Source organism: Mesoplodon mirus (assembly GCF_964341445.2).
Source record: "Mesoplodon mirus genome assembly, chromosome: 6".
Taxonomy (NCBI): domain Eukaryota; kingdom Metazoa; phylum Chordata; class Mammalia; order Artiodactyla; family Ziphiidae; genus Mesoplodon; species Mesoplodon mirus.
The window spans coordinates 142,224,122-142,246,530 of record NC_138982.1 but is presented as its reverse complement, the minus strand read 5'-3'; the positions used below and the strand labels follow the sequence as shown (position 1 = coordinate 142,246,530).

General features: G+C 38.2%; 1 protein-coding gene across 2 annotated transcripts in view; it reads left to right on the top strand.

Moving 5' to 3' along the window:
• The window catches only part of DSCAM (DS cell adhesion molecule), a gene marked incomplete at both ends in the record, with an annotated part of 740,068 nt that overhangs the window by 442,309 nt on the left and 275,350 nt on the right, over positions 1-22,409 (top strand). For both annotated transcript variants that reach the window (XM_082624816.1, XM_082624817.1), the window contains one exon: positions 16,731-17,009. In XM_082624816.1, coding sequence (XP_082480942.1) covers positions 16,731-17,009 — 279 coding nt within the window. The remainder of the gene's footprint in view (positions 1-16,730; positions 17,010-22,409) is intronic.

Genomic DNA, 22,409 nt, shown 5'->3' with positions numbered 1-22,409 from the left:
TGGCAAAAGCAGGCTGATTATGTGGGGAATTTTCACCATCCCTCCTTTGTAAACTACCAAAGATGCACTCATGTTTAAATGTGCTTAAATGGCTGTAGCTTCTCACCTGACCTGAGGAGAGGTTCTCTCACACTTCCACAGAAGAGAAGTTCTTTACTTTGGTTAGGATGTCAAGACTGAGTTCCAAAATCAGCTGGAGCACTTGCCTTCAAGCAGATTTGTCCTGTAGATAGGTTGCTTTGTAATTTTTCTTCCAATCTGGAAAATGAAGCTGGTACCTTTCTTTTTTTTTTTAACCTGTTTCCTGTTACATTTTAATTATTTATTTATTTTTAAAATTAATTTCTATTGGAGTATAGTTGCTTTACAATGTTGTGTTAGTTTCTGCTGTACAGCAACGTGAATCAGCTATGCATATACATATATCCTTTCTTTTTTGGATTTCCTTCCCATTTCAGTCACCGTGGTACATTGAGTAGAGTCGCTCATTAGTTATCTATTTTATACATAGTATCAGTATTGTACATATGACATTCCCAAACTCCCAATTCCTCCCACCACCACCCTTCCCTCTTGGTATCCATACATTTATTCTCTATGTCTGTGTCTTTATTTCTGTTTTGCAAATAAGAGAGGGTGTGGAGAAAAGGGAACCCTCACGCACTGTTGGTGGGAATGTAAATTGATACGGCCACTATGAGAACAGTATGAAGCTTCCTTAAAAAACTAAAAATAGAACCACCGTATGACCCAGCAATCCCACTACTGGTACCTTTCTTTAAGGAAACACCATATAATTTTTTTTTTTTACAAATAACATCTCAAATTGGTTTCCTCTAAGTAGACAAAAAGAAAAAGAACATGTATTTGATTTGCTATGAAGTCAAAGAATGCAAATTTTTATTCAGTTAAAATTAAAATTGTGGGAGAAATAAGGTTTTGCAGTATTTGTTATGCATGTTAGACACAGGGACTTCAAGAAGGAGAGAATGAAGTAGAGATGAGAAAGGAAGAAAACATGACAAGAAGATTACTCACACTTTCACTGCCTGACCCATAGTCAATCTCTCTGGATATACACACACTTGTATGTGCACACAAACACACGCAGGGAAAAAAAACCTTTGGTAGTGCTTAAGTAATAATGCCCTGATAATATTTTAATCAGAAAAATTTAAACTCATTAAATATGGACTAGTACAAACACAAGTTATGGTCAAAATATATAAGTTCAACAGAATTTATAGTTTATGCACGTGCAATATATAACAAATATTTGTTATTACATTTATTTATAAATATAAAGATATTACATTCACACATAAAGTGTTCATATATGTTAAAATCATGTGTAAATATTTATGTGTATTATATTCAAATGTAGATGGACTTAAGTATATATAAAATATGCCTACATATGTGTAAATAGATGATACAAGGATAGAACCTTAGGGATATAAATAAACTTGGGGTTCATCTAGACCAGCATCCCATGTGATACTCAACCTGCCCTTCGACTGTACTCAGATTTTTCCGGACTGTCTGCACGGGGTCTCTGCAGTGCCCCCAGTGAGCTCTAAGCCCCTTCTGATTCTGCTTGGCCATGATGATCAGACATTTCTTCCTCCTGTTGAATACAAATCTGTCTTCTCTAATTCTTTCTCTTCTTTCTGGTCCCATTGTTTCCTCTGGGGCAGCTCAGAGGAACGCTCCTCCTTCCCCATAGAAACTACCCAACACGGGCAATGATGAGCCACTGCCTTCCTGACTCACCATCTTTAACATCCTCATTCGTTCAACTGTGTTGTGTACAACAAAGCTCAGAAACTGGTTTCCTTTGTAAGGACACATGGATGTGTCCGTCTACTCTCAGAGAAACACAGCCTTCTAGGAATTGTCTAATGTCTGAAAGAGGGAAAAGAGAATATCACCTCGATCCTGAAGATAAGACTTCTTTGTTATAACCCGAGTCCCCACTGTTGAGACATTCCTTTGGGCTCAAGAACAAAAACCCAGGTGCTGATTGGTCAGATGGGAACTTTGTTCTATTTTGTCAATATTTGGTTTATACCACACCTTTATCATCAGTTCATACAAATTCCCTATTTTGCTTTATCTTTTTTTTAAACCATTCACCAATTCTGGTATTGCTCTTCCCTATTTCCATGCCACATATTTATGTTTACTTAATATATTTATCTTTTTAAAAACTTTTTATTTTATATTGGAGTATAGCTAATTAACAATGTTGTGATAATTCAGGTGCACAGCAAAGAGACTCAGCCATACATATGCATGTATCCATTCTCCCCCAGACTCCCCTCCCATCCAGGCTGCCACATAACACTGAGCAGAGCTCCCTGTGCTGTACAGTAGGTCCTTGTTGGTTGTCCATTTTAAATACAGCAGTACATGTCGATCCCAAGCTCCTTAACTATCCCTTCCCCCTATCCTTCCCCCCAGTAACCATAAGTTTGCTCTCTAAATCTGTATGTTTCTGTTTTGTAAATAGGTTCATTTGTATCATTTCTTTGTAGATTCCACATATAAGGGATATCATACGGTATTTCTCTTTCTCTGTATGACTAAAATTAGGGCTACCATATGATCCTGCAATCCCACTCCTGGGCATATGTCTGGACAAAAACATAGTCCAAAAGGATACATGCACCAAAATGTCATTGCAGCACTGTTTACAATAGCCAGGACATGGAAGGAACCTAAATGTCCATGGACAGAGGAATGGATATAGAAGATGTGGTGCATATATTTATCTTAAATACGTTTTCTATGCCCTTATTAAGATAAAGATAAGATAAAACCATAAAAGTAAACACTTAGGTTGTCTCCTAGATCTTTGACTCTATATATCATGCTACAACGAATATCCTTGTAGATGTGCCTATATGTAATACTAAGTGTAGGATAGGAAATAGAATTGTTGCATCATAGATTTTAATTTCACTAATGACTGAATAGCACTCTCCAAAATTCCTATACTAGTTTATGCCGCCACCAGCCATGTGTAGAAGGTCACAGTTCCCTATATCTTTGCCAATAATTAGTATTATCTGCCCTTCTTTTTTTTTTTTTTTTTTTTTTTTTTTTGTGGTACGCGGGCCTCTCCCTGTTGCGGCCTCTCCCGTTGAGGAGCACAGGCTCCGGACGTGCAGGCTCAGCGGCCATGGCTCACAGGCCCAGCCGCTCCGTGGCATGTGGGATCTTCCTGGACCGGGGCATGAACCCGTGTCCCCTGCGTCGGCAGGCGGACCCTCAACCACTGCGCCACCAGGGAAGCCCTGCCCTTCTAATTTTTGCAGTATAATGGATGTAATGTTACTTTTAATTTCTTCCATCACTACTGAGGTTGAGCATCTCTTTATACTCTTTTTCGGTATTTGGGTGTCCCATCTATGAATTTCCTTTACCCATTTTGCCATCAGTCTTCCTGCTATTTCTTCCTGCTTTGCTATAGTTCTTTAATGTAAGTATGAGTCTCTTGTTACTTATAAATAGTTGTGAATATATTTTCCAAGATCTCTTGACTCTTTATCTTTGATTGTCTTCATTGGGATCTGGTTTAAGAAGACTCTGGGCTCATGGAGGATCCATGCCTACATTTTCTTTTCTATATTCGCTCTACATTTACATTCCACTGTCCACATTTAGGTCTTCAGTCCTCATTGAGGATTGGAGATATAGTAGGAATGTGCGTCCAGTTTTTTCTTTATTGATTGAGTCCGTAATCCTGATATAATTTATTAAATGACCCATGCTTTCCACTCTTCTACGTATATCAAGATATCATGGTGGTGTGGTCAGAGGTCATTTTCGTTCTGTGAAATGTATTGAAGCTTTCTTTACGGATGTTTCCTATATTTTAATAAATGTCTGTTTTTTCATATATTTGTTGGGCATAAGTTTGTATGTGTTAGATTAAATTTAATAATTGTGTTATATCTCATCCCTAGCTTTGCCAATTTTTTTATTCCTTTCATTGACCAGTGATCAAAGTGGGTGTTAATATTACCAAATGTAATTGATGTATCTATCTTCTGCTACAATCTCTGGTAATTTTTTGTCTTGTAATATCTATTATATGATTGAAAATTACTCTTCTTGCCTTCTTTGTGCCTGGTAGGTCTTTTCCTATTTCTTCAACTCCTGCTTTTATGTAGCTTTTTATTCTGTGATGTTGCTTGAACCCAATTTTTAATCCAGTGTGTGTGTGTGTGTGTGTGTGACTTTTGATGCATGTTTAACACATATATGTTTATTTGAATTGATCTTGTATCAAAAGTTGTTTTAGTCAGATTATTTTATATTTTCCGTTTACTCTCTACTTCCTGTTCTCTCTCTTAATTTGGCACTGAACAGGATCACTCAAGTATTGATAATTAGGTTTATAAAAAGATCTGTTGATACTAAGTGCTCATAAATATGCTGCAATCATATCTCCAAGCACATAAACGTCCTTGTACTAACTATTCAATTCAGTGAAAGAATTTGTTAATTTCTTCAAGAAAGAGCCAGTTGCTTATGATGTGTATTAATCTGGGTGTGGCAATAAAATACCTTGGTTTTGCAGACCTGAATCTTCCAAGTTGTCCACAAGTGATAAAAATACTTGGAAAATTTCACTCTGTACCTTTCAAAGAATCAGAACACGTCTACGCTGAAAGCCATCTTGTCTGAGTCTTATCAAGAGGAATTAGAGACCCCGAAAATTGAGGAGACTCATGAAGGGACATACAGTTGGCTGAAAGTGTAGAGAGGGGTCTGTATAATTAGTTTTGCATAGATCTATGCTGATGTGAATATTGGGTGGATGGAATATAGAGGGACATATCTTTCATTAGTCTATATTCATGCATTTAACGATATCCCTCCTTCATTGTATCACTAATTCAATGCCTGAAATGTGCCAAAATAATTTCACTGACTTACAGCTTTGTTGAAATATCATAGTTACCTTTTGATATCCTTGTCTTCTCTCTGACATATTTCATAAAAAAGAATACAGCCACCTGAAGTCAGTTACAGTTAATAACCAAGCTTTTAAAGAAGGATGACCTTTTCTAAGTCAAGGTCATGAAAAATATTTCTCAAGTAAATACCTTGCTATTACTAGCAATTATTGTAAAGAAGCTAATTGGGAAAAGAAGTTAAGCTTTAAAACGAATGCCAGCGATTTTGTGAATTTTGGCTGTCCTTGTCATTTAGCCTGGCTGTCATCACCTCTAGTTTGAGTCCCATGGCTTTGCCTGCACTAATAGTCCATAGAAATAAAAATAAAATGAGTACAACCCATCTGGAAGAGTCTTTTCTCCACCTGGGTTTGTACAACACGAGAGCTATGTTTCACTTTCTTGGTGTCATTATGATTCAAATGGCTTTTCTTTAAATATTAGAGATGCAAGTTAGTTTGGGTTAATCAGAAAACTACTCAGTTTTATTACCAAGTCTCTATATAACCATGTTATTGACCCCAGACAGGAGAAAAATAACCTGCCTATCTATCTCCTCAGTCCAAGGTGATTCTTATTGTTAAATACAGAAATTCTCATGAATTCTGCAGGTGTTCACCATTTTTAAGTGTTAAAGAAACTATTTATTTCAACGTAATATGGTTATGGCTATCAAATGCCTTCCATGAAAATCCTTGAAGAAATGTCTCATATGGTTAAAAACTAGAATTCCCCTGAAAAAAAACACCGAATTCCTACCCCTATATCCCACTGCAGGCATCTATATAGGTGGTCCATTTTTCCTGAAAGTGCTTTGGAAGAAGATGCTGTCCTGTTTCTCATGGCTCGTTTTAGTGTTTTATTTCTGAAAATTTCAAGCAGTTTGTCTTTTCTTTATATCTAATGTGTATCTTTCCAGCTGATGAAAACAACAGTTCCTGTTTCTTTTTATTATAATTCTACATTATGCCTTAAGGATTTTTTTTTCTTCCTAAAATGTTTTAAGTGTATTTTCTCCCATGGACTTAATTGGTATTTTAAAACATTTTTAAAGTTTCTCTTACCTTTATACTTATGTTGCCATATTTATGGCTCCGTAGTTCTTCTCATAATCTGGTAGTCCAAAATAGGCATCCTACGTAAGAACGACCTTGTTTAAAAATCTTAGTAGGAGAGTTAGCTACACTCATCTCTGATTTATTCCAAAGTTACACTCTTCTTATGTCAACTGTGCTATTCTGTTGGGTTGTATTTAGCTTATGAAACCTACCTATGCTTTTGGCTTCATCTACTGGAAACCCATTATCCAGTGCATGCAGTATGTGTATGTGTTGGGTATTTGTGTGTGTGTGTGTGTGTGTGTGTGTGTGTGTGTGATTAATGTTTGCCAGGTTTTCTTGTGTTTTTAAGTTGGGACTTCTGGGATTCTTGGGTTCTAATTCAGATATTGGCATTGAATTCTTCCTCATTTTTGTACTGTTGGACATACACATACACTTACCGAGCTTGTGAATATGCATAGCCCCATGTTAAAGACAAAGACGGAAGTTCGGTGCTGAGCACTGGCTGAGCTTAGGACAGGTAAATGAGTAAAACAAACAAATGAATAAACAATACAGACTTAACTTTTCAAATTATTGTTTCCCTTGCTTCTGTCATCCCTCTTCTGTTCTGCAGGAGAATAGGAAAATACTGAGAATCACGTACAGAGGGGTCTTACTAAAAGAGAACCCAGCACACATGATAATTCTTCCCTGGTCACAATCCAAAATGAATAAAAGCAACATGGATGGATGGATGGATGAATGGATGCAGTATACAGAGGCAGTATTACAAACAGACCTGGTTTTGTTATGAATAGTAGATCAATTTTTTTTTTTAATATTTTAGATGAGGCAAACTGTTGTAGGTTGTATTCTCCCGGGATCAGCCTCTGAGATGGAGTTTGGTGTGCAGGATGTTTACCAGGGAGTGTCCTTACCATCAACACGTGTGGATGAAGGGAAAGGGAGAAGGACTGGGCACAGGGGGAAGATGAGCAGGCCCATTACAGCCTCATCTGACTCTGCAGGGGGCTCTGGAGTGTTCCTTCAGAGTTGTCCTGAGTTGGGGCAAAATTGCCCTCTTCAGTCACTCATTGGAAGGGCCTGCACTTGGGTGAGGGGGATCTCTGCAGCTGGGCCCACCTTTGAAGTAGCTGATGACTGAAGGGTGCCCCCTGAGGTCACACACAGAATCTGGGGCTCATGTCTTTGAAGGAACCTGGGCCACATGTCTTCACGTACATCAAATCCTACCACTTATGCAGATGTTAAATAGCTATCGATGTGCATCTTAAATACCTTTTCCTAAAAAATAGTTTTCATTAATTTGCTCCCACTTTCTCTAATAATGCTAGTCCAATATTTCAAATAGGAGATGAAAACTGTCACAGTGTAGGGTAGTAGCATCATTAGACTAGATGTTTTGTTACCAAAACAATGTTTAACTCAAAGAATCTCTTTGATTCCTATGATTTCTTTAGTTTATTCAGGCCATATCAGTGCATCTACTGTTAATGAGATCAAATAATAATAGGATGGTCACCGCTAACACAGGGTTGGGGTCAGTGGGGGGACCTATAGACAAATAACTATAATACATGACAGGAGGTAACAAGTCTTGAGGAAAGTGGCACAGGGTGGGAAAAAAAAACATTTCAGCTAGCGATGGGAGAAGAGTGGGCAGACAAGTAAGAAAGCCACTGATTTCAACACAATGGCATCAAAGAAATATATGGGAGGTGTTTTGGAAGTACGGAAGATGGACATCTAGCTAGTTCTGGGCATAAACTCTGGAGTCAAAGAAAAGGTTTTTAAGAGAAACTTAGTTGAGTCTCAAAGGGATTTATAGCCTGAAAAAATCTCCAAAGCAGGTAACAGCTGAGCTGAGTTTTCACACTTTAAGCTGGTAGGGGTGAGAATGGGCACTGCTGGGGCAGGGGACAGAAAGAGGGACAGGGTGTAGCCCTTGACATTCAGAGTCAATGTGGCTGAACCAAAGGACACTTACTGTAGGCAAATGGTGTGAGTCGGCACAGAGACAGTATCAGATCTTGTAGCGTTCGGTGCCTCCTGCGCCATCCTAAAGGCAGCGAAGTGATAGAAGCAGAGGGAGATACTCACAAAGTGTTTTAGAAAAACTAATCTGATTGAGGTCTATGAGGTGGATTATACTTCAGAAAGAAAACAAATGGGGAGACCAATTAGGACAAAATTGAAAAGTTTTAATACAAGATGATGGGAGGTATGCATATGGCTGATTCACTTTGTTGTACAACAGGAACTAACACAGTATTGTGAAGCAATTATACTCCAATAAAGATCTACTAAAAAAAATAAAGATGATGGAAGAATGCTTGGGGAAAAAATGAGCCAGATGCAAGAGGTACTGAGAGGTGGAGTAGACAAGACATCACAGCCAGTGAGAGGGGTTGGGGATAAAGAGAAATGTACAGCTAGGAATATTATATGAAATTGTATCGTATCATATCATACTATGTTATATTATAAATAACATTAATGTAATAACTTATTATTCTGAGCTTCTTGCAGCTGGGAGATTTTGCTAGAGAACTGAAGGAGAGGCTTAGATTAAGGGGAAACATGACATGTTTGGTTTGGGATTGGAGATGCTTCTGGGACATCCAGATGGAGGTCTTAGCGGACAACTGAACAAGTAGGCAGGAAGCCTGAGAAGGAGTTTTGGATGAAGATGCTGATGAGGCAAACCACTGCATCAAGCTCACACCTGGCAGGGAGGCTTTAGGTGAGACCGTCAGGGAAACAGAGGGAGGGAGCCAGGCCAGGGCACTGAGGAACAATGTCTCCATTTGTGAGGGGCACAAAGTCTTCCTTTGAATCACTGAACTATTTATTTAAGGTTTTTAATCTCCTTCTTACTTTGTGTGAACTTTTCAAATGGAAGAGGCAGCTACCCTCATTATCCCTTTGCTATGGGATCTATGAACTCTTATAAACTCTTATAAACCATCTGTCTAGGATTTATAAATACCCATAAGCAAGCAGAGATGGTGACAACATTTATTATTCCTGAGAATACATTACTAGTTCATAGTAATATAGAGAGATATATAGATAATTTCTGATCACATTGATCACACAAACATTGTGTAATTCAATTCTAATAATTGAAAAAAACCTAACACCTCATTGGCTGTATTGGACCCTTTGTTGAGTAAAATGAGGACAATATTCTATATAGAAAAACTAACATGCATTAGGAAATAATACCAGAAAGCAAAATAGTTTCCACTCACTGTAAAACTTGCAATATAACCTGAGAAAAGATGTGTTTTATCACAGCAATATCTACAGCAGATGGTGTTCTAACAACAGTAGGACAAATGTGAAGTAGGTGCTCATCTTGAGTGAGAATTGTGAAATTCGTGTATATGATTTTGCATGTTGTATGTGTCACTTGTAAATAGGCCTTCAAGTCACGGCAGGTGTCTTGAACCTGGAACTTTCTGAAACTGGGGTAAATATGTGTGATTTGTTCCCCTATTGTTTTCTGTCCATGAAGGAGAATGTTTATCACTTAGAATGTAGCCAGAGCTGAGTAATCTCGGAAACTCCAATTTATGTTTCTGCTATGACACCTGACTTAAAGAGTTCTAAGCCAAACAGTGATTATTCTCCTTACCTGAGCACGCCTTAAATAATTCACGGGTGTGAATTTCCCTAAATACACCCAAACCGCCTACTTAAATAACTCAGCCACAGAAATTTAAGTGTGGTCATTTCAATCTCTGGCTAAAGAAAACTTATTTATTTTTTTATGTTTTATATGGCTTGGGTTGTTGAAAATATGCCCAGGAAACAGCTCTCTAAGGGAATTTTTAGAGATGGACCCTGAATGCCATCCTACCACACGGGAGAGACAATGACTCACTCCTTCTCTGCTTTTCCCACCCAGCAGCAGCGCCAGAGAGCACCCTGCTGGCTCACTCCCACCTTTGATTTCTAGGTCAGTGTTTGGGTGTCAGTTAAAATCAGTTCATATTGAACCCCAAGGGAGCTTAGAGAGAAAGGTCAAGAAGGGCTTGCAAAGAAGCCCACATTTATGTGCACGTGCTTAAGCCTCTGTTTATTTAGCACCTGCCGGCTCCCAGCAATGCCCTACTTACTTGTGCGTTGTACCCTCCTGAAGCTCTGGAGGGCTCTGGTCGTGCCCTTCTCACTTCAGCAGGTACAGGCCAAGGACCAGCAGCCCAATTCGTGGTGAGCCAGAAGCAGCTTTGGCAGAAGTCACTCAGCTCAGGGGAACAAGCTCACAGAGTGGTTCAGAGTTGGCACCAGTGGCTATACCTGAATAAGCAAGGCCAGGTCTTGACTTTGTCTCCCCAACTTGCCCTCACAGTAGGGGGAGGGGTGGCTCAGACTAGTTAGAAGTCCTGGGCCCCTAGGACATGTGGCATGTAATATGTGTGCACGGAAAATACTTGTTGTCAGAACATGAATGCAAAAATGAGTAGAGTGATAGGTATAGAAGTAGGTATATTAGACAATCCTGGAGGGTAAAGGATCTTGGAAATTATACTCTAGGAACACTTGGAGGTTTTCAGGTGGGTTTTGCATTTCAGAACACTTTGGTGGTGGATATGTGGGACATGCATTTCAGGGAGAATAAAATAATTATTATTTTGGTGAGAGATAAGAGAGGACTCTGGCAGTGGAAGTCGGAATGCATAGAAAGGTCCTGATTCAAAAGAGATTTAGACCAGGAAATCTTGAGGGATTTAGTGATTTATTAGATGATACAATTGAGAACAAGACAGAAGTATGCATGCCTCTCAGTTTCTAGATTTAGTGACCAACCACTTGGGAATTGCTTAGTCTGCTCATTCTATCACATCATAAACTTCATGGACCCCAAGCCTACTCAGGCTGAATAGCAGCCTCACCTTTGTCCTTCCCATCTCACCATCTCATCATTGTTATGTCCTGGATGTATCTCCCTTTGTATTCATAACTCCAGGATTGTCTAATGTGCAAAATGTAGACACATGTTCATCATCACCTCTTAAAAGGTATTTTCAAAAAACTATTATGCAGTTAATATGTACAAGGCACCATTTATTCCACTAGTTGTGGGAAGTATAAAAGATAAACTCGATATATCTCCTGCCTCCTGGGTCACTCTACTTAGGAAACAGCCTCATACATAAATCACTATATTCACGTGTCATACATTTTATTATAAAATCTTGAACAACAGGCTCTTGGGGTGGATGGAGAAAGATTTTAATGTGTTGTGTGAACAGAATGGAGGACTACATCACATAGGGGCAGTAATCTACAATTCTGTACTCTAAAGCATACTGTAAAGTAGCAGAATTAGACAAAGAACCAATTCTATGGGTAGACAGTCCATTGAGCGATGTGCTCGACCCACAAGTCACACGTGTTCACCAGCCTCATGGTTTTTGAGCCACAGCTTGTATTTGGATGGACAGTACAGAGCCCTGAGCCTACGCAGGTTCTAGGCATCCCTGATGGGCATACGGATTCTAAAATGGGAGAGTAATTGGGACTGAACTCTCAGAGATCAGCCATGGGATTTGAATTCCCACAATGGGCAGGATTAAGAGATGCAATTTTTGGAGACCTTATGAAACATGTAAAATGTTATAAAAAGAAAATGTCTTAAAGGATGTGAAGAAAAGGATTGTTAAACAGGATGGAGAAAAGGAGCTAGAAAGATGAAAATAACCACAGCCTTGACTCAGAATACTTTGGCTTGAGGCAGGCTCCCTGAGCAACCTGATACCAAAAGCTGTCAACCTGAGACTTCTGTATGGAGACTCATGGAGTAAAATTACCACTGGACGTGAAATGACAAAATGTTGGAATTGATGAAATTATATATGGCAATGGAAATAGAGCCTTATATGTCTCAACATGCATGAAATGTATTTGATTTTCCCAGTGAATTATGGGCCTTGGGACAAAAAAAAAAGAGTTAAGAAGAGGAAAGTTAGAAGGATGCTAAACTGAGCTACTTCTAGGTACCACCTGGGCTCTGGGGCTGGCATGTTACATAAAGCCCTCTCCTGGCACTCATGAATTGTGTCACTGTCACCATTTTATACATGAAGAAATGGAATCATAGAGTTAAAAAAAAACTGGATCAAGATAACACTGCTAGCTACTCAAGACTGGCCAACACACAACTATGTTTGTTTCAGTATGTCATCCTCCACTCTGGGTGAGGGGGAAAGTAAAACTTGTTTTGTCCCCTGTGAAAAAGAATATACAGTTAGTTAATTTTTGAGGGACAAGACACAGAAATGTATTAGCCTCATTTAATGTTCTTGTTAAGGGTTTAGAAAGAATAAGAATCTAAACTAACATTTGACAGTATTCAAGGGCTCAGCACTGCCTCAGAGAACGGAACCCCCAGCACTATGTAGAATGAAATACACAAGCCTGGTAAGAAGTGACATTTAGCAGATATTTATATACTTTATGAAGGACGGTTATGTGGAAACCTGCTGCAGGTCACATTCAGAATTTCTGCTCCTGTATTGTTACAAGGTTTTACTGTCAATAAGATTCAGAGAATTTACCTTAAAAGGTGACATAATGACTCAGACACAATAAACAATGTGCCTCAAACAGGTGATTTGGCTTCACCAAAATCATTACAAGAGTTTTTGAATCACTTGGTTTACTTTTTGCCTCTAATTTTATATCTTATACATGCAAAATATAAGATTCTGGACCCCTTAAAATATTTTTAAGCATTTTGTACAGCAGACATCTGTTTCGTGGCTGAAGCAACATATGTAGTAAGAAGTGACATTACACACAGGTCTTTTAATTTGTGTTAAAAAAATAAAGTACATCCCAATGTAATGTGGCAGGCAAAATAAGAAGTTACAAACCTGATTTTGACATTATTCTGGGAAAATGACCTTTCCCTCTAACTAAATCCTTCCTTTCATCATGAAAATTTTATTTTAACTATCTTGGATAGTTTCTGTTTATAAATACATTTTTAAATATTTTAAATATGATCTTTTTCCCCTGTAATATATTAACAATAACTTATGAGTCAGAGTCTTAATTATGCACTATGATATTGTATTAATTGCAAAAAAAAAGCTGGCTATTAAGAGCAGTGTGCCCCAGCAAAAAATGTCCCCAGGTGCTGTGTGTTGCATTGTATCTACTCTTTATAGTTTATGCTTCGTTTCTCCCCACCTTTACCTTACCAGTTGTGGCTTCTTACTGAGCCCTCATCAATATGTCTGAATTCTCAGCGTCTGGTTTAGACCAAGAAAGGAGATAATAAGGGTGCCGCAGAAGTTTAAAATACGATGTTCAGAGAGAGGGATTATCCTTTGAGTGACATGAGTGAGGGTTAGTGCCTGGACTTTCTGACCTTTGTTTTCACTGGTTTAGAATCTTCATTTCCAGCAGTGTCACTTTATACCTAAACGTTTTGAAATTTACTTCTTGAACTATAATTATACTTCTTACAGTTCTATAAACAAGTGAATTACATATATTTTAGAATTATGGAAAGCATGAATTTTTAAAAACTGATTCACCTGTAGCTACTTCTTGCCTCTGTTCTTCAGAAATAATATGCATATGCCCTTTCTCTGTCCTATAACTTTCTTCTGCTATAAAAAAGACACTTGTATTTAATAATTATTAACGGCCTACAGCCCATATTGTTTTCTTATTAAATAGATAGGTCAGAGGTGCTACATCTTATCTTTCTTTCTCTCTTTTTTTAAAATTTATTTATGTATTTTTATTTTTGGCTGTGCTGGGTCTTCGTTGCTGTGTGTGGACTTTTCTCTAGCTGCAGCGAGTTGGGGCTACTCTTCCTTGTGGTGCACGGGCTTCTCATTGTGGTGGCTTCTCCTGTTGCGGAGCACGGGCTCTAGGGTGCAGGCTCAGTAGTTGTGGCACACGGGCTCAGTAGCTGTGGCTCGTGGGCTCTAGAGTGCAGACTCAGCAGTTCTGGCACACGGGCTTAGTTGCTCCGCAGCATGTGGGATCTTCCCAGACCAGGGCTCCAACCCGTGTCCCCTGCATTGGCAGGCGGATTCTTAACCACTGCGCCACGAGGGAAGCCCTTACTTTTCTTTCTTGATCTGGGGCTTAGAAAGTAAGTCCTTATATATTTCTTCTCCATATTGTAACTAATAAGGGAAATGGAATCCTTTCCCTTGCCCACTAATATTTTGTTTAACTGTTCTGTTTTTTTCCTCATATTAAAGGCTTACGAAATAGAATCGGTGCTAAGAAACTAATTCAGGTGCATGTGAAAGTCTGTGACCCCTGTGCTCATTTACTGCTCACAGCAGCCCCCCTCACTTTACAAATAAGGAAACTGAGGCACGTAGGGGTGCTAATGACTTTAGTTAGTAGCACAGCTGAACTTAAACCCAGGTAGTCTGGCTCCAAAGTTCTTATCTTAGAAAAATGATCTGCAATTCAGATAAAAAGCACCAAGCCAACAATGGGTGCTTAGGGTTATCTGAGTAGACTCAAAATTAGGTTTCTGTGTGTAAGTAAACCAAAGAAGAGGAAACATAGTTACTTTTTATTTTTAAAATGTCAACTTATTAAGTGTTAATACTTAATATGGAGTAAACATTTGTAACACTTGGGGCAAGATTTAGAGAAATACAAGCACTTTTGCTACAACTTGGCACTTTCCCTGCCTAATGACAAACAACTATGAACAAACACAGTGTAATCCAACTTGATCTATGCAGGGTGTAGGCTGTCAATATTTATTAAGCATGAGAATATCTTCTTATAGCAGAAGAAAGTTACAGGATAGAGAAAGGGCTCTACTTTTCAAGAACAGAGGCAAGAATTAGCTAAAGAGTGATCAGAATTTAAAAAGAAAACAAAAACAAAATTCATACTATCCACATTTCTAAAATATCACTAACTCATTGGTTATAAGCACCAGGTAGAACCTCATCCTGAGATCTTTTTCTCTTAGCGTCAGATCAACTTGTTGCAGACCCAAAGTTCTAACTTTGCAATGAGGATCCACAGCAGTTTTGACATGGAATATGCTTGTCTGTACTTTCAGCTCTCTGTTTCCTTGCTTGCTTGTTTGTTTGTTTCTCTGGTAAAACCTAACTTGAGTCACCTGCTTACTAACTCTGGCTAATTTGCAATTTGGCTAATGGCTAACTTGCAATTCTAACTTCCAACTTCTTTTGAAAGCATACAGGGGTAGTAATAATAATATTAAATTACAGAAAAACCACTGCTATACTTTGTTGACATCCGCTGCCTGTGACTGTGAATGAAAGCTCCACTGGGTACAGATGTATATCATGTTCATTGCTGTCTGTCCAGCACACAGTGCAGTACTGAGCACGTACCAGGTGCTCAGTAAGCACTTCTTGAGTGAATGAATGAATGGATGAATGGTTTCCACTCAGATGTTTCTCAGCTGGATCCCTTTTGTCTCCCCTCACTTGATAATTGAAAGGAGACTATGACTGATTTAAAGAATAAACTTTGTAGACATCCTGCTGTTTAATAACTTCATTTTGTAAAATCACCTAATATAATAACTGGTTTATATTAGGTTATTATTGGCTTAATAATCTTAATAATCTATGAATAACTATCCCAAAAGGCTGATAGGAAGAGGATAATGATAACTAGCCCATGACCCCATGACAAATAAGAAGGGTGAATAAGAGTTTATTAGGGAAATTAAATCAAAAAAGAACATTCCAGACTGAGCTTGGCTGTGTCCAAGGCTGGCCGAGCTGAAGACTATATAACCTTATCTTCAGTGGCAACACATCTCCACAACTCGGAAAACTGGCCACGGACCAGTTCATAACTTAAGGTCATGTGCAAGGAATGTGGAAAATTGAGGGGTGCAGAGTAATGATGCAAGTATCCTAACACAAATCTTTTAAATTAACATTTGCTATTAGGTGGATGTTAGATATTTAAAAATGTTAACAATTAAACTGGAATCTCTGCTTCTTCAGTAGGCTTAAAGTATTAACAAGATGTGGAATGGATTGAAGAGGGAACAGTAATTGTACTCCTAATATTAGCAAAGCAGGAAAGAAATCTCCTCTTGTACACATCATTTTTAAAACCTTCTAAGAGAAAACCAAACCCAGGTCCCTCTTTCATAGTATTTACACTGAAAAGTGCAGAAACTGAAATGTTTCCTTTAAAAATGATTATTGAGGGCTTCCCTGGTGGCACAGTGGTTGAGAGTCTGCCTGCTGTTGCAGGGGACGTGGGTTCGTGCCCCGGTCCGGGAAGATCCCACATGCCACAGAGCGGCTGGGCCCGTGAGCCATGGCTGCTGAACCTGTGCATCCGGAGCCTGTGCTCCGCAACGGGAGAAGCCACAGCAGTGAGAGGCCCGCATACCGCAAAAAAATAAAGAATAAAAATAATAAAAATGATTATTCAATTTTTTTAAAAAATTATCAAAATAAATGTGATTAAGCATATTTGCTGAAGTACAAATCAAGCCATGCTTTTCATTTAGAACAATGAGAAAATTCAAATAACAAAAGAGCACAATTTCAACTCTTCTACCAGTTCATATACTTTTATGCTATAGCCGTGATTTGTATTACTCTTTCAATGTCATGCAAAAGGGTTAAAGAAAAAAATATAGAGTATTTACACAGTTCATTATCGTCTTTCCTCTCTTACTTTTTCTTTCCTTTTCTTTCAGTTCCACCTTTTATCCAACCTTTTGAGTTTCCAAGATTCTCCATTGGACAGCGGGTCTTCATCCCGTGTGTTGTGGTCTCAGGGGACCTACCCATCACCATCACCTGGCAGAAGGATGGCCGGCCAATCCCAGCGAGCCTCGGGGTGACCATTGACAACATTGACTTCACGAGCTCCTTAAGGATTTCCAACCTCTCCCTGATGCACAATGGGAATTACACCTGCATAGCCCGCAATGAGGCAGCAGCTGTGGAGCACCAAAGCCAGCTAATTGTGAGAGGTGAGGAGACACTTAGGATGCATGGCACCTATGCAGTCAGATTCAACAGCACTCACCAATGGTGTTTCCCTGAAATGTTATGAAAATAACCAGAATTCATAAGAATTCCCTGTCTTCCCATTCAAACACACACACACACACACAGAGCTATAGAAGCCAACTATGAACTCCCCTAAACTCCAAGCCAAGGTGTATTTACCTAAAATGTGAAGTTTCAGAAAATTAGCAGAGAAGAAATGTGTGAATGAGATGTGGGGACCTTGGGATTTAATTTGTGAAATAAGGCTTCCCTACATTAACCCAGTGACTTGTGAGGCCCAAAATCCATGAGCTCATGCTGTGTTGTATTTATTTTATATAGCACTTTTTATATTATCATTTAGATTGATGGCTTTTAAAAATAATATTTGCCAAAGCCATATATCACAGTTTTTCTAAAGTCAAAAAATAGTAGCTTTTTATATTTTTATAGTTTAGTTTTAGAAATATGGTTTTCTTTGTTCCTCCCTTCTGTTGAGCATTAAATATCTATTTTGGAAGGGTATTGAATCATTTACTAAATTAAGCAAAGTGTGACAATATTTATGGAAAAAATTAAAATAAGATGGTTTAACTTATAGAAAACTTTGCCAGGGCTCTCAATGCACCTAAAATGTAAGCAACAGTCTTATTTCAAATCTCTTTGCAAGTCAGCAAATTCCCATCAACGTTCACACTTGTCATCTTCAAAATGAGAAGCTAGTGTTCTCCAGTGTCTGTTGAGCATGGATGTTCTGTGATTTTATGGTTCTCCTAGAGTTGTATGTGTTCATCTACCGGTAGAATATTCATCCACATTGCAAAAGTAACTGTATGAAATTAAAGATTTATATTAATGTTGATTGTTTGCATTTTAAAGTCCTCGAACACAGGACTCTCACTGTAATTGTCAGGAGGGGATGATTTCCATTACCTGCAGGACAGTCAATAGATGTAAGCAGACTCTTTCTTGAGCAATAGTTTCCCATGTCCTTCCTCAGTCCTTACACCTTGTCCACATGACCCCTCTCCTTCCTTTCTTGTTGAAGAGTAATGCTCATTCTGTCTACTGGCCAACAAAATAAAGTGGAGCATACTTAGACTTCATATGAAGGCACCAACTTTGTATCTGTGAAAAAGCTTTTCCCTGAGTGAGTAAGAAAATCTACCTTCAGTTAGGTACAAAACAAAGGTACAAATGGCCTTATGCTAATAAAATTGGAATACGTGAAATTGTTTTCCCATTTTTGAAGATGCATAAAAATGGGAGCCAATCTAGTACTGCTTCCCAAGTGTTTTCTTATAAGGAGAACTGACTCTTACTATCATTTGTGAAGGGCAAAGCAGTGAGTACATTAGCCTGTCTCCGATATAATCTGCTCTGAAGGATCCAGGTCAGAGAACAGAACTGCTACATAAAAATGTACATGAGTGTTCTGTGAATCACTTGCCTTCGCAGGAAAGGCAACCAGACTTTTTTGACCAAGGCAAAGGTCAGATGACCTGGATTTGAGCCTAGCCAATCAGGATAATGTAGTGGATCACAATCTGATTAGTATCTCCATGTGGTTGTTTTTTAAATATGTTAAATAAGGTTCTGTGAAATTAACATTAAGTCACTAGTTAGGTGATATAGCCCCGAGAAAGGAAATGTGCTTCACAAGCAGGTCAGTAGCTGGAGAAATAGTAAAGGACAAGATAATGTGAGGGGGCAGTGGTTCTCAATCCGGGCTTCACCATAAAATGTCCTGGGAGATTTAAGAAAACACTGATGACCATTTTCTGGTCCAAACTAAGCCCAACTAAATCATTATCTCTGGGAGTAGATCCATCTCCCAGATCTCTGGGGCATTATCCTTTTTTTTTTTTTCAATTCAAAATCACCTGTTAGTGGTTTTTGAATTTTGTCACACATTAAAATTATGTGGGGAGCTTTAAAAAATTCCTGATGTCCAGATTGAAGTCCAATTAAATAACCATCATTGGAGGTGGGACCCAGGCACCAGGAATTTGTAAAATCCCTGAGTTGATTCTAATATGCAGCCAAGTTTAAGTCCAAGCACCCTGGGTAATTTGAATATGCAGCTATTTTAGAAGTCTGGAGGTTTTTTTCTAAATGCAAAGAGGGGCCACTGGTGACTTTAACTAGGCTAGTGGCCTGATTTGTGTTTTTAATCATCACACTAGCAGCTGTGGAAAGAATGGATTCGTCCAGAAAGCCAGTAGGTAAGAAGCTATTTCAGAAGTCGAGGCAAGATAAAAAGCACCTTGAGTGAAGGTGGTCACAGTCAAGGTAATGAGAAGCAGACAAATTTGCAATATGTTTTGGAGATGAATCAAACAAAACATGTATATAAAGTGAGTGTTGCAAAGAGAGAGAAAGAGGAATTGTTAATTGAGGTACATATTTTGCCTAATAAGGTAAATGAAAGTGTCTTCTACAGAAGTGGAGAAGATACAAGGAATAGCAGTTGTCACAAGGGAAAGAATGATGTGGGAGAAACAAGAAGGTCTAGACTCAAGGCATTCCAAAATTTAAGGTTCCAGAATAAGAGGAGGAATCAGCAAAGGAGACAGGAAGAAGGAGCAGCCGGTGAAATAGGAGGAAATCCAGTGGACTGTGGGGACCTGAAAGCAAAATAGGAAATAATCAAGAAAGATAGGTGATAAAGTATATCAAATCCCACTGAAAGTAGAAAAAGAGGAGAACCAACAATTGCTCACTGGGTTTTAGGAAGGTGGATATTGTCTGTTACATTGTAGAGTGGCATGGCTGCAGTGAATCCCAGATTAGTGGGCCTGAAAAAAGAAAGGGAGGTGAATGTGTGGGAACTCAGGAAAATACAACTATTTTTGTATTTTCAGGAATGTTGGTATGACAGGAGGCGAGGTGGACATGGGACAAGGGAAGCTTACATACTGATGGGAATGAGCCAATAGAGAGGAAAAAAGTATGTGGCAGGATAAAGAGATAATTACAGGATCCAAGTCCTTGACTTAGTTAATTGGGTTCTTTGAACCAGTGGAATATGTCCAAACTAGTGTAATAATAGCCTTGGTGGGGCTCCAGAAAGTAGAACCAACAGAAATGGTTGGAAATTTCAGTGAGACAGATTTTGAGTCAAGTAACTTAAAAGATAAATTTAAAATTCATCAAATGAGATCATCAGAGAGTAACATGCGGTGGATTTATCCTCCTACCATCAACAATTATAAAACTGGACAAAACTTTATAAAGTATCCATTTTCCAAATATAAAACAGGCAGTACAGGGCTGTGGTCCTAGAGAGGAGAGAAATATATGAGTTAAGCCCCAAATTCACCCCATATTTTTTCTTGGTGCACTTTCCAAACCATGATAGATGGATGCAGAACCCAAATAGATAATGTTGATTTTTATGGTGATGAAAAACAAAGATAGACACTTAGAACTATTGAGGTGCTGGATATTTCAGGGCAGAGTACTAGAGAGTGGGGAGTTGTTCAAAGAAAGATTTCTAAAAATCTGTATAGGGCTCCCTTTGAGTCTTTAGCTTAATACTACACTTCACATGCATAGGGCGAGACCCTATGAAATCTAACAGAGAACCACTTCCAGGAGTATGTGAGATGAATAAAGATTCCAGCAGTCACACAGTCCTGAGAAACGTTGGAGTTCTGATTAGCCAGAGTGGAGAACACACAGGGAATTCAGTTAAAATCTCAGAAGAGGCCACACACTAAGAGAGGCCTAATCTAGCCCTGGGATAAGGGCTACTCTAGACCAGCCCTAATAGAAAGCCTACAGGTAGCCTTGACAGGATTAAATTTCTTCACTGGTAAATCGACTGTTTGCAAGAATAACATTCAGTGTTCTTAAAAGGAAGACAACAAAATCCAGACTCTCAATGTCATAGCATATCTGCAATGCCTTGCACATAATTACTGGCTATGAGAAGAAATAGGAAAATGTGAGCCATAAATAAAAGGAAAAAAAAGAAAAGAAAAGAAACAGCCTAATGGGCATACAGATGTTGGAATTAGCAGGCAAGGTTTTAAAGTAGCTATAATAAGCATTTTCAAAAATTCAAATGAAAAGATGTGTGCAATGAGTGAATACATAGGGAATGCAAGAAGAGAAGTATAAAACATTTTTTAAAAAGAACCAAAGGGAAATTCTAGATCTGAAAAACACAATATCTGAAATAAGAAATTAACTGGATATATTAAGTGGGATCTTGGATACTGCAGAACAAAGGATAACTGAACTTGAAAAGAGGGCACAAGAAAAAGATCCAAATTCTTTAGAGAGATAAAAGACTTAAAATGGCAAACAATGCCTCAGTGAGCTTGGAGTAATGTCGAAGAGTCCAATATAAATATAGTTAGAGCCTCAGAAAGAAGGACAGGAAAAGCATAGATCTGAATAGTAATGACTTGAAAATTTTCAAATGTGGTGAAAAATATAAATCTGGTCAAAACGATTAATGAAACTCAAGTAAAATAAGCACAAAGAAAAACCATGCCATAGCACATCATAGGGTGTAGATTTTACAGATTTTTGCATAATCTATCAAACTGTACATCTAAAACCTGTGAATATTACTGTATATAAATTGCACCTCAATTTTTAAAAAATTTAAATGTAAGTTTTCTAATATTCAAAATTCTTCAAAAATGAAATAATTTCCTTCACAAAATATTAACTTTTCTGACAATGGAGGAGACATCATTTATCAAAACCCGAATGATATTTTGAAAGGCACTGTATGAAATAGGTGTCACAGGTTAGTGGCTGGCCTCAATAAAAAGTAGTTTCCCTTCTGGCCTTAATACTCAGTGATTTAAAGCTAAAGGCTCTTATTTGTACTCCTTCCTCACGGGCTGTATCATATTTTATAACACATATGGAAAATATTCTAACTTCAACATGACTTTTGGTAAATATATCTCTTTGTTAGTTCTATTTAATAGAATATATAAGGCACATAAGGTACACAACTTTCCTTAGCCCATGCTACAGTGGAGATGGTTTATGATTCATTGAATTAAAATTTAAACCTGGGCCACTTCTTGAGCTCATGTTGCATAGATACCATAATAGATCATCATGCTGATTTCAGAAAATAATCACCTTTAAATAAACCTTAATAAAGTCAAGGCAGCTTTCTCTGGGCCTACTCTTCTTTTAATTACAGTTGGAATGGCAACGGCTAAAATGAATTAATTAGATAAGGGTTACAAGATAACCTTAACTCTCTAATGAAGCTTTCTCTATTTTAAAGTCCTTGTCTGTAGCAATCATTATTTTGCTTGCTTTTTTCAAAAACTTAACAGTCCCATGAGTTCAGTATTTTCTTGTGTCTTACTTGTCTGCAAAAGAAAACAAAAAAAATCACTAAG